Source organism: Rhagoletis pomonella, unplaced genomic scaffold, assembly GCF_013731165.1.
Source record: "Rhagoletis pomonella isolate Grant_MI unplaced genomic scaffold, Rhpom_1.0 Rhpom_scaffold_00010, whole genome shotgun sequence".
Lineage (NCBI taxonomy): Eukaryota > Metazoa > Arthropoda > Insecta > Diptera > Tephritidae > Rhagoletis > Rhagoletis pomonella.
The window spans coordinates 32,264,429-32,278,629 of NW_023458564.1; the positions used below are offsets into that span (position 1 = coordinate 32,264,429).

Here is a 14,201-nt window from a genome sequence, read left to right on the forward strand (position 1 = left end):
AACCACGCCTACCTCCCATATAACGGTAATTTTCAGAAATACAAAAAATGCGATATTTTAGTAACTACTGAAGATAATTCACTCAAAATTTATATTTACAATAACTTTTAGACGAAAAATAAGAATGTTATAAATTTTTGAAAAATGGGCGTAGTCACGCCCACTTATGGTTACATGTGTATATCTTGGCAACCGCTGCACCGATTTCTTCCAAGCTTGGCACAGTTATTGGCCTTGGTACAGGATACCAAATGGCAGAAAATTTTTAAAATCGGATAATAACCACGCCCACATCTCATATAACGGTAATTTGGAGAAATACGAAATCTTCGATAAAGCAGTAAATATTAAAGCTAATTTATTCAAAATTGATGGTTGAAACAATTCTTTACCAAGAAATACGTTTATGATAAAATTTTGGAAAATGGGCGTGGCACCGCCCACTTGTGATGACATATATGTATCTCCCTAACCGTTCTAGCAATTTGTACCAAACTCGGTATGGTTATTGTGCTTGCCACATAAAAGCAAACCGTTGAAAATTGTTGAAATCGGTCTAAAATTACGGCCGCTTTTCATATAACGGTAAATTTCAGAAACGCTTGAAATTTCAATATTTCGAAATTTAAGGACGCTAATTTACTTAAAATGTATACACCCCGGCTTATCATGTAGCGGTAGCTTTCGGAAAGGTGGAAAACATATATTTAATACTTGCGCCGGGTATTTAATGTTCGGCTCCGCCCGAACTTAGACTTTCTTACTTGTTTTTTTTTGAGTCACCCTAATATGTAGCTATTATTCCAATGAATTAGTACAATATTACTGCTGACAGTCAACTCAATGTGGTCGTCGAATTTCATAACTAAAGCTAAAAAGTATATATTTACCATGTACGAAAATTAAAGCAATAGTTTTCTGTACACTGAGAAAACAAAAAGAAAGCACATCCTATTTATTTCAAACAAGAACGCATTTCAATAACACCGTACGACAAAAACCGAAAAATTTTAAAACACACGAAACTCACACGAAAACACACATTTTCAGTTTTTAAAAATATGAAATTACAAAAAAAAAATAAAAAATAATTAAGTGCAATATAAAACGGATACCAAATGAAAGATAAATATTTGCAGAATTCAAAAAATTTAACGCTTTTTGTTCACAAGGACGGATACGTTTTGAAATTAACCTTCTAATTAATTAAATTTTTTTATGCTAATGAAGTTAGAAGGGCAAAATTCCTGGATGTGATCGTGTGTTTAGTAGTCCTTAAAATACAATTTTTTCAAAAATGCATATTGAAAATTTTCAGGGCTATCGAAGGATAAAATTTTAAAAGGACTTTTTCAGTACCTATTCATCCGAGAGATAAACTAAAAACGTAGTTTTACTATTTTTTGCCCCTAGTTTCTCAAATGAAAATGACTGTCGCGTGGTGTAATAGGTCGCCAATCGATATCGTATTTCCTTTAAACATATTTCCTCTGCCAGCGTTGCCGAGAGCTTGAAAAAAAAGTATCAGTTGCCAAGCAGAAAAATATCAAAAAGTATCAAAAGCAAAAACAAAAATTTTTTTAACTTTTATTTGAAAAACCAAAAATAAGTAAAATTTTGTAATTAAATCCACAAGCTCTACACAGAATTGCAGCGGACGACGATAAAACGGACGACCACTCACAAAGGCATATGCGGCGGCAGCGTTTTTACCGCCGACATTTTTCGGTTAATTTAAATTTATTTCTATTTTTTTGCCCATCCCCGCTGGCACAATGTTGATTGTAGTATTTTTTTATTATTTTCACAAGTTTGGCATTGTTTTTATGCATTTTTATTTCCAGCAAATCCATTCCATATTCCAGAAAATATATTTCGTTTTAATGATAATTTTCAAATCAAAATGTCAACTGACTGAAGCCGTCGTGCGTCGCATTAGTGTTTACTCTAACGGATCTCACTGCGGCAACTGTACAGCTGTTCACCTATCACCGACCGCGTTACCGTTGTCCGCTGTAATTCTGGGTAGAGCTATTGTTATAAAATAAAAATATATATATATATTACTTGCTTAAACAAAAACAGAGAATCTGTATGCTTATTTGCATAACGGAAAACAAACTTATAGGGCCCATAATCCACACAAAATCATTCAAGTCAATATTTTGTAAATTACTAGGTAAACAATAAAAATGCACAAACCTTATTTTGAAGGAACGTTGCTCAAGTAAATATGTGCAAAAAATATGAATGTGCGTTGTATAAATGCAAAAGAAAAAATAATTAATTAATTTTTTTCTACGCTCTTATGCATATTTTACAGCACGATTGAATTTAGCGCAATAACTGTGTAATTTTGTACACACAAACCACCACAACGATCGCGCAAGCCCGACATTACGCAATGTTTTTATGTGGTTTAGGGTAGAGCTGGAAAACTATCGACAGCACTATCGATAGTATCGATGGTTTTTGACTATCGAAAACATCGATGGTTTTGTGAGCACTATCGATAGTTTTCACTCCTACATACATTATTCAGTAACATACATATTTCAGAACGCAGATGCTACTTCAAGCTAAAAATCGTTGATAAACTTTTGTTCCTTGAAAAAAAAAAATATCTTCATATTATAGCAATTCTGATCTCATTTTCAATAGAAGTTGTGATGTTTAATTTTTGGACTGTTTTAATCAATACTATCGATAGTGTGGACATTTTCGATAGTATCGATACTCGATGGTTGTGACTATCGTGGCCGCGACCATCGATAGTTTTCCAGCTCTAGTTTAGGGGCCCTATAACAACAACGTGTGCAAATAAATTCCGGATTTTGTTTGCCTTATACCATGTTCGGACCGACATCGAAAGCATGTTTTCGTTGCTAAAACTGGTTACCGACCTATAACTGGTTTCCGATCTAAAACTTGAGTTTTCGTCCATGTAAAATCTGTCAAACGAAAACCAGTTTTCGCTGAAAACTTCTTGAAAATTCACTTTCTACTCATTCCAATCGGTGTGTCTGCATTAACTTTTTTCGATTATTTATCTAAGTGGAAGTCATATTTTATCATATTTAATATGCCAATTCGGATTAATTGTTACTTGGCTTGCCAAATTCAAATAAGAATAAAAGAAAAAGGTTAATGGAAAAAAAAAGAAGGAATAAGATTTTGGTTTTTTTTTCAGCAATTGTAAACAAAGGTTTTAAGAAATGTCAACGAAAATCCCATAATGTACCTTTAAACTAGTAATATTATTCATAGTTTTCAAAAATTCATTTCTGCCAGCCACAAGTATCAAAATGGGGCATTTGTGAACAAAAAAGTATCAAAGTATCAAATCATAAAATTTAGAAGAAAAGTATCAAAAATGATACAATTGTATCAAAACGGCAACGTTGTCCTCTGCACCTTTGCATACTTATTCACAGCCATGTGTCTTATAAGCCACAATAAGTCAAATTATTACTTCCACTCGTACCGATTTTGAGAAAATTGTCCCGGTGAATATTTTTTTAAAAGTCGGGACGATCCTGTCCCGGTTTTCAGTGTTTTCTCTATTAATTTAACAATAGCCTCTGTAGGATATAGGGGAGCCTCAAGCATCACTTATTTTCTATGATTATTGGTTATGTTTTATTCTGTCAAACTTGTACTCTCGCTACATTGCCGTCATCAATATAGACAAAATTTTTTTAAGTGTTTTTAAAATTATTTGTAAAGTTTTGTGTTTTTTCTAATGAATCGATTCTAACTTGAATTTAGTGAAATTAAAAAAATAATAATACTGATTCCCTCAATAAATTCATAAATATCAAAAATATAGGCTGTAGATTCAGTGGCCAAAAAAATATAAATAGGGAAGAGATTTTAAACATTATTTGGCTATTCCCCTTTCAATTATTTGGTGTAAATAATTCTTTTATGAAAGTGTAAGCTCGTAATTAACAAAAACCATGTATATAGTTTAGTACAAAAATTAGCCAAATTCGACAAAGTTTCATAAAAATGTTGCGATTTTTAATAAGATGTCTTAGAAACATTCTGAGTACAGTTTTGTAGCCCATTCAATGTTGTAAAACGAAGTGCAAATTCTAAGTAGCTAGGACTCACCGTTGATTTTGGTAATTTTTTTTTTGTGGAAGGTGTTGCTCATTTTCTCCATACAGAATAATTGTTGAATATAGTTTGCATGGAAGAAAATGCGCTTTCAAAAATTGCCAAAAATCAACGGTAAGTCCAAGCTACTTCGAACATGCACTTTGTTATATTGAAATTAATAGGCTACAAAAAACTGCATTTCAAAAAAAATTCTAGCAAGTTTAAAATTTTGATCAACATTTGTTAAAATTCATCGAATTTTTGTAAATGTTCTACAAAGTTTCAAATTTTGATTTATGTATTTGGTTTCTTATATACTAATCTATATATATATATCTGATTGTTGTTTCATAATGGCGTCAAGGAATGGAATTGAAGACTTGTGATCGAAAGTAAACGGGTATCTCTCCGAGCTTTCTAGCTTTTTCACTAATAGGAGCCTAACCCGCTCCCTAAAAAATCCTCAGCTACCTTGTTTTCCTCCTGGAGGAAAGAGGTCAGACTACCGCTGGGTATTCACGTTGATGACACACCAATTCTGACGATGAATAACCCGAGAATACTCGGAGTAACTTTCGACAGTCCGCTCTCCTTTTCTGCGCACACAGCCGCAATTGTCAAGCCGCAACAATGTCCTCAAGTCGCTGGCCGCAGTACTTGGGGCAAAGACAAAGAAACGTTGTTGGCAACATACAACGCGATTGGCCGGCCGGTTCTAAACTATACAGTGCCCGTGTGGTCGCCAAGGATTAGCAGGATGCAGTGGATGAAGCTTCAGACCTACCAAAATACGGCACTTCGGACAGCTGAGGGATACCTTCCGATGTCGCCCCAACACCACCTTCACGACGAGGCCCAGATGCTCCATATCAAGGAGCATAACATAATGCTCTGCAAGCAGTTTCTGGTTGAGAGCCACAGATGTGGCCACCCAAACAACCCGCAGCTCGCAGAAGAGCCCTCGCCAAGGCGCGTCAGGAGGCATCTCTACGAACTGACGGATGAAGTCCAGAGGTTCATTAAACAACCACTGGACCCAACCGCATACAGACAGGCCCTGAACGACATTCACAGGGAGTCGGTCTCAAGTTATGTAGACTCCCGAACTGTGAATGCCCACAACCACCTGACGTGAACGGGACAGAACTTAGTCTGCCTCGGGAAACCCGCACCACAATAGCCCAACTTCGCTCTGGCTATTTTAGCAGGCTAAACTCATACCCGAGCAGAATAAAGGAGGATGTGCTCCACCAATGTCCGGCTTGTGGAAAGTCGCCACATGGCTCTCGGCACATCTTCACATTCCCCGATAACCCCACCCAGCTAACGGCCTCATTGAAGTTGCGCACTTCCAGGGCCTCCCCTTACCTGAAACAAATGACAACGTTGACGGATGAACCGACCCGAGCGGGGTTTAGTAGCCGCTACAACAACAACAGCAAAACTGGTCTATCACATTCAGCAAATCTAAAGTACACTCTCCTGAGTTTTAAAATATTTCTAACATGACTACATCCCATTTCCGTAATTTGACTTTCGCACCAAAAATGGGGAGATTTGACTTATTGAGCAATCGTTTAAAATCAATTTGGTTTAAAAAATATTTTCCTCTGTTCAAAAATTTTAAATTCCTAACTAGAAAACACCGAAAAAACTCTGTTTAAAAAATCATGTCACTTTTTTCTTAGTGTAGGTATGTATTAACTTCTTTTTCTAGGTAAGTATTGTATGTGTATATTTTATTTTCCTTTTTTTTTGCTGGAAATGTTGGTGGAACAGGTGAAAAAGTTGAGATAAATCTTCAACCCGTTTCACATGTTGAAGCGCATAAAAGGAAATTAACCATGGCATTTAAACTTAGTTGACCGAGAAACCTGAGGACGAACTTTTTTTTTTCTTATGAACTCATTACCAGTTTGTCAACATTTCTATTCATTGCCGCGCACAAAGCTTAATTCGTTTCCATTCGCCATAATTAAATTAAACGAGTTTATTTTAACGAGTGGCAAAAGGAGACGGGTACAGTAGTAAAGTAGCAGGCGGATATGTATTTCACATTGCGTGAATTTCATAAATGCTCCCTGGTAAAATTCTGAAACTACACGCAAACTCCAATCATTGCTTATGTAATGTCGCAATGATTTAACCGTGAACGCTGAGGGCTACCCATGCACAGTCCATTTCTTTATAAGTTTGCTACTATGACCCCAACGCCACTATAAGATGCATTGAAAAAACTTATCCCGACTCATCAACCAGAGCAAATTAAATCATTTTAATGATTAAATGATAGTGAAGTTAGATTTGGTGTTGAGCAGCAGGGAATAAGTTAAGTGCTGTTGGCTACAAACCCAACCACCACCACTTTTGCTCATTACTTCAAATACTGCTGATGCAACTTTAAGCATTCCCATAAAGTATTATCGTCACACATTATGTCAGGCGGGATTGGTTGGCCATAAGCATGGGCGCAGCCAGGTAGGAGCAGGGGAGTGCTCGAGCCCCCCTAACTTTCAAATTTTCCTTACATATATACAAAATAGTACCCTGAAATGCCAGCTTAATAGGGTCGAGCCCCCCCTGGCTACGCCGATGGCCATAAGCTTTCGAAAGTGAAAGAATTATGTGAAAGTATTTGGGGTATTCACAACGGTGTTGTAAGTGTCGTATTGTTGTATGTCGTAAATTTTAAACGCATAAAAAATATATTAAGGGGGTACGGAAAATACCATCAAAGTCATATTATGAATTTGTGCAGTGTTAAAAAATAGTTGGTTGTCGTTTAGAGGTCTCCCAACGTTCATTTCAGCTTTTGAATACAACAATACGACACTTACGACACCGTTGCGAATCCCTCAATTGTGTACAGACTATTCTGAGGCTGTACTAACCTACAAATAAATGCGGGTAGTCCGTGATGACTTCCGGATCACTCGCGGTTAAAAGCACTTTTGATCTCTTTGAATGGCATAAATAACTTTGGCTTTTGTTCGATTTTACTCTATGAAATTTTTTCCGTTTATACTCGAAAGGGTATGAAAAGCGGATTGTTGGTTTTTTAAACTAAAAATTAAGCTAAGGTTTGCGTATCTATCATTGAATAGATAGTTAATTGCACCCTTGGAGGATGAGTTGGGGACCCTACTCGTCTGCACTGTTGCCAACTTGGTGCTTTTTGGCACTAAGTTTAGTGATTTTCTTTACTCAAATGCGAAAATTGTTGAGTTTGGTGCTTGGTGGGTTTTTTGGTGCTTTTTTTTTTACTTTTAAGACACGAAATCTGTAAATCTTAAAAAAAATCTAAGCTAAATTAATAGCAATCGAAAATAATTTAGCCGATTTACAAAAACGGAAACACAACCATGTCACAATAGGTGTGTACTCATATTGAGAGGACAAAATTCTCCAGCAGCAAAAGTTCTGAGAATTTAGCAGCATTCGCTCTCAAAGAGAAGAAATATCAACAGAAGTACGAGAACGCAAAATTTGCAAAAACTTGCAACCTTCGAAACAGCTGATTAATGCACAGTTGCCACTGGTGATTAATTTGGCAATTTATTTTCTGCTTGGTACATTTTCTCCAGATTTGGCATTTTATACAATTGAATAGTTTTGGATAAGAAAAACCTTTTTAAAATACAAATTAATTATATCGGAGTGAATAAGTTATTTTTCTCATAATTAATTGTGATATCACATTGTGACGCATTCAAAAACAAGAGTATCTCTTCCAAACAGACATCATTGATCCAAAAACAATGTGATAGACTACAGATGTAGCTTTAAAATTATAAAATTTTCATTTCAACAATCAACCTACCAAAACTGACAACTGACAACTGACATTTCAGCATACGCATTTAAATCTAATTTGGTATATTTAAAGGAAAATTATGGTACAAACGAAAAATGTCATACGGCAACTATAGTCAGCACATACTAATGTAAACAAACTGGAGATTAATAGGAAATTAACGAAAAATAAACTCAACAAATGTTGCGCTTATTCAATTTACTCACTTTTTCGTTGTATACTAGCATTAATGATAAAATTTGCAATAAATAACTCAAAAAGGCCATATTTTCTTTTGTTTATTTACAAACATGTGTTTGTGATCAGCTGTTTTTCTTACTTGCAAGTTTTAGCTGGGAAAAATTTTTCCAGCAGAAATTTGCAGCTCTCTTTCATATTTTTCTCTCTCAATTTCCCCTACTTTGCAAGTTTTTTGGGTACGAGAACGCAAGACCAGTAAAAGTTTTCTAAAACTTTAGATAGTTGGGCGTACGAGTACACTCTTACTATCTCATATTTTGAGTGATAATTCGCGCTGGATTTTCGACGAACAAACCTTATTGTCTTCGCTACAATAAAAGGACTTTTCAGACTTACCGATTCTCAATACACTCAAAGAAAAACCAATCCACATAAATTTAAGGCAGTAAAACAAAGCCATAAGTTAACATCAACCGAGGTCATATGTTGACAAGAAATGCAAAATCACATTTACACAAAAGAACTGGTCAGACATTTCAGAAATCCCTTCAATTCTGATGTAAAATATGATGCCAAAAACTTGCAGATTTCCCATTCAGATGACCAATCATATGACCGGCAGATGTCTTGCATAGAAATTTGTGCTCTTTTATTTTCATTTCGACGCATTCTTTCTTTCTTCTTTTAATTCAAGTTGGCCTTCGGTTTTGGAATTTAAATAAGTTCTCAGCAAAAAAGTTTGTTTAAAAAAATACATACATATGTACGTGTACATAGTGCTTGAAATTATCCACTTTTCCGTTACCTTAAACCTTTAGGAGTGGGCAACAATGTTTTATAATTAAGGCAGAATTGAATATGCAAACAGTGAAACAATTTTTTATTTTCTAAATTTGCGAATAAAACTTCAACTAAAACTTAAGACATTCATAACACATATTTTATGAAGGAAATTCCCGCTACGACCTTCTTCAGAAAAAATATATGCGTTTAAAATAAAAGTAAGCGAAATCGGCCCAATTTCATACAACCCTGCCTGACATGAAAGTTTTCTCCGCGATAAGGCTAGTAGCCATTTCTAACAGATTTTGGGTCGCATAGTCAAAAATGGAATCATATATATTTGAATTTTAAGAAAACATGGCAAATAGTCGGCTAAAAACGGCTAATTGTTTTTACAAACTAAACCGAAACTACTCCGGCTGTTTGCGCTATCGCAATCGGCTAAATCTAGCCGGTAAACGACTAAAATGGCAACACTGGTCAGTAGCCATATTTAATTCAAAAATTCATTAATCTCTGCCACTGAATTTTGCATTGGCAGTTTGAGAGGGGCGAGGGAGAATTGTTCTGCTATACTCTTGTAAAGATCACTTGAACGCGTAAAATAGTTTTTATTATTTTAGTCTAAATGCGTTCATTTAAGCTCAGATGGGCTGTACGCAAAAAACCCGTCTTCTATTGATTTTCCCGTTTTAAACAACCTCGACTTACTTTAAAGATCGCTCTCCAATTTCGAATTCAAAAACTTTCATGAATGATGGACAAATCATTACGATCACAATATTTAGACAAAACATACAGTGAACCAAAAAAAAGTGGTACATTGAAGGTACGCATCCTCAAGGTTGAATATCTCTGCCATTAGTTAAGCTATTTAGGTAAAACAAAAAATAATTAAAACACAGATACTTCGGTTTCTTGCCAACAATAAAGATTTATCTCAAATAACTACGCTTGGCTCTTAAACTTAAAGAATGCAAAGAAACTCCCTTTTTCGAAACCAAAAAAAACTTGTACACTAAACTAGTTCAAAATTATTAACTGGTTAAAAAGTTAACTATTTAATACAGTATCAAGTACATTATTAGTATTAAGTTTAACAACTTATTACACAGCCTACGAAAAGAGTTTTCTGCTTTATCATCTTCTTCATTAAGCTTACTATATTAAACAAAAAAAGTTATTTCAATTATCTTCATTACAAACAAAATTGCGCAACTTATATTTGGGCCCTCTCATTAGGATATGGACATCCATTATTGTGACGGTATCTGCTTCTCTCTGCCAACGAATTTTGAAATTCTGATAACTTTTGATGTCTTCTTTCGTTTTTATTTATTTTATTTCAATAATTCTCAACGGTTCGCAATTCTGAACAGTTAGGTAGCTTGTAGTCCTTTTGAATAATATATACCCCGGACTGGCATACTAGTTCATGCCAAAGGTGCTGTAATGGCATAATGTTAAATCGGGACAGAACAGAACTGAGCCTATATGTTGCTTTATGAACGACAGCAAACGATATTGCAAACACTCCTTCATACAAATTTCTTGATTTATGGAGCCCGTGGTCATAATTTTTTGCTCCCGTGCCACACTTGCCACACCAAGTATTAATTAGGGCAAAAAGTAACAAATAGCGAGGAACTTGTTCAGTATTTTTAGCTTGAAGGCATCTTGGACTCCATTTGTCTTCGTTGCATTATAACACTCAGCGCCCCGAATCTGCTTAAAGACTGCTTCGAGGTATGTTTCCTCGTTTACAAATCGTCGTTTAAAGTACAAAACCGCGTATCAAGATAATGTAAGACCGCGTATTTGAGGTTGCATAAATTATTTTCTAACGAGTAAAAACACTCATATTTCAAAAAGCAATTGCATTTCTGGCTAGTATATTTCAGGACGAATGGATAAGGTTCGAGCCATGATCTTGTGTGAGCAAATCCAATTTTTGGCAGCAAATGTCAGTATTATGTCAATGTATCAATAGGGGTATTCTCTGAGTCTTGCAAAGGCCTTGCCCCATACGAAAACCGGTTTTTACCGTGCAATCTGTGCACCGTGCAACGGCTTTGCAAGACTCAGAGAATACCCCTATTGTGAAAAGTATCATGGTTTTTGCACAAAATTTTCTCCGAAAGCTCACACTTCGCCGCACACATTTTGAAGAGTAGAAGTTACAAAAAGTAGATAAACGAAATTAACAACGTCGCCTTGAACGTCAACATACCCGTATGAATGTGTACACCTACTCTTTATTTACAGTTAGTTTTACGCAAGTGATGAGTAAACACAATTGACTACTTTTTTGTCAAGTCCATTTTTAATATCCTTAAGGGCACTTTTCACGTTTCCGTTGAAAGAGCTTCGACGACAGTTTTGTGAAGAAATGTTGATAAAAGCTAACAATATCGGGGTCCGTGCATCTGAAAAGGATTACCCTATCCTCAGCCGCTACAATTTTTAGTAATGTACACTTTCGTCGAATTTATTTGTTTGAAGAGATTCCTATTATGTGGCATAAAAAATACATTTCCGGCATTGTATCCAGGCTTCTAAATGAACGTTCAGTGGAGCAGTCAATATACGAACAGTTATCTTGCTCAATTCTGTGGACGTGCAAATACTTTACCACCATGTGGAATGAGATATTTCTTCTATGCTGCTCCACACAAAATTTGCAGCCCCAAATCTTCTCTAGCTTTATAGTTTGTTAGGTCAACCATTAACTTATAATATAATTAAATCACTGATGGGCACTGCCTTGCTCTTTTAAGCTTTCTGTACATTTTGTACAGTTGCATGCAGATTAATAGCTCTGCCTATCGCTGATTTAAATTGTGAAGTTCTGAACACATTGAAAACGACGAGCTACGGGCCACAGCTTCCAATTTGTTATCTTCATTATCTAAACGCTTTGTCGATGACGACATGTTTTTTTTGAACGCGGCAGCGACATCATGAATTTGTATGAGTTTGACATACAAGAAGAGGAAGAACCTTATCTGTCGCCGGAAAAATAGAAATATATCTAATCTGGCCACAACCACAATCGTCGTGTCGGCCGGTCGTCGCCATAATAATTATCTACATACATAAGTGTACGTGTTAAAATAATTTGACAGCTGTGGTCCGTAGCTCGTCCTTTTCATTGTGTTCGTCCACATACCACTTTGGCGTTGCGTTGGCGCTGGCGTTGCTTTGACAATGAACGCTTAGCAGCGGATACTTTGGTCCCGAAATTAATATAGTACTAGCGGTAGATAAATCAAAATTTTATATCAATAATTGCATCAAAAACTATATCTTGCCCGCATTTGGTTAAAAAAGGAAATTTATTTCACATTTTGATTGTTTGGAACAGCTGACGAACGACGCACGCGAAAAGTTGAGAGTTGGCCATCTGTCTTTTTTGCCTTGCCGTTGCCTTGGCGTTGCCCAACTTTGGTTATGTGGGGACTTTCATATAAATGCATGTTTTCATAGGCAGATGTCGAAACGACGCCAACGCCAACGCAACGCCTAAGTTGTATGTAAACGGGACTTTAGTGAAAGCTTCTATTGAAGAACGAGCTTATGGAGATATTTGGGAATGCTTTGAGGAAAAAGCTAATGACTCTGATTGTTCAAGTTATATGGATACTCAAACGACAGATAGAACAGGACGTGCAAGAACAAAATCAGGGAAGTATGAACTAGAAATGGCAAAATAGCAAAAAAATTTCAAATTTATTTAAATTGGTAAAGAGTTTCTGCGCAACACCTTCTTCAGTGAACTCATATTCAAGAAAACTCAGCATACGACCATACTTACGGGGCATACGCACTAACTTCAGTCCGTATGCTTGGTGCTAATGTTCTAACCAAAAGTGATCTCCAAATCTCTCCACCATCAAACCCCCAATACAATCAACATACAACAACAGTGAATTAATCGGTTTTCCATGGAGTTTTAATTTGCTGCTTTAAAAAATTTGTTTTACATACCAACAATTTATTGCTTAAAAACGGGAAATGCCAAGTCAGCATGTACATTTACTGATTTTTGGTCCTGCTTTACTGATTGCAGGACCTTGCCCTGAGAGACTCCGCTGTGATTCTCTATTGAATATATTTGTTTTTTAGAACCTGAACTACTTTAAAACATAAAGCTTATTGCGAGAGATACAGAGTACTGTTTTCCCACGTGACTCATCTGGCAACCCTATACATATGTATGTATGTAAAAATAAGTACTGGCTAAGGAGCTTTAAATTCACAATCTCGTAGCGAATGTTTTTACACAGTCATGCGGTGATGGCGGCGTGAAAACTGGTTTGCCCTGCTGATCCAAGTAGCTTTCATATTTTACAACATTTATGCAATCCATACTCAGTCGGTCGCACAGCTTCGCAGAATAGTAACTTGTGCAGTCAATCGTAAGCAACGGGTACCCAAGCTGTCGGCCGAGATTTTTCTCTTCCTCAATTAGTCTAGCACCAATCGCACGTCCACGTATTGCCGAGTCAACAGCCACAATATGTACATGCAATGCTTTCGCAACATTATAGCGTTCATACACATTGGAGTCCCTTTCTATACATGCTAGCAGCTTAAGAGTTCTACCCCATTTATTGGATCCCAAACGTGCGACCTCCTCGAATAGGTGTGCAGCTTCACTGCTATCCTTTGGTCCTGAAATCAGAACTCCAGCAATGCGTTTCCTTTTATCACCACCGCCACTCTCGATAACCGCCATCAGGCAGGTTCCGTTCGCCAACTGTGACATATTGAATTTCTCATCTTCGGGGTCCTGTTCTTTTGGTTCACTTCCGATGGTCAACGGTTCCTCCAGATAGTAATGCTTTCGAAGAAACTGAAGCACCTCATCGTGGTCACTCAACTCTATTCTGCGAATTTGCACATTTTCCGCTTGATTTGTTTGTGATGTGCCACCAGTCATTCCCAACCAATAATTTGAAATTATGTAAGTGGAGCTCGAATGTTGTTAGAAACGTAGACTTATTGTTGTGGTGACAGTGGATATCGCCCTGAAAATATATGGTAAAGATAAGGAAATTTAGCGAATTGGTCAGCAGGAAATGGCAAATAGGTATGTATATAAATTTGTATACATTCGTACTTGGTTAAAGGGAATTGCAGAGTAATAATGCAATATAACCCCAATGACTTCACAACGTTATCTCAACAAATGATAACACTAATCGCTTCGAGCTGCCAATCATTAAAACTTGGAAAGTGCAATCGAATTTCAGTAAGCATACCAGTAGGAATTGGAAGCATGATGTCATACAGTATTAATTATCTATTAACAGCTACA

General features: G+C 36.3%; 1 protein-coding gene across 1 annotated transcript; it reads right to left on the reverse strand.

Annotated features, from left to right (window-relative positions):
* Positions 1-12,807: 12,807 nt before the first annotated feature.
* LOC118746442 lies at positions 12,808-13,937 on the reverse strand. Its single transcript, XM_036480294.1, has one exon. It carries the CDS (start codon positions 13,821-13,823, stop codon positions 13,137-13,139), a length of 687 nt encoding a protein of 228 aa, XP_036336187.1. The 5' UTR covers positions 13,824-13,937; the 3' UTR covers positions 12,808-13,136.
* Positions 13,938-14,201: the final 264 nt, after the last annotated feature.

What these genes read in the sequence shown, in the direction of transcription:
- LOC118746442 (XM_036480294.1), bottom strand. Translation starts at nt 13,823, where the DNA reads ATGACTGGTGGCACATCACAAACAAATCAAGCGGAAAATGTGCAAATT.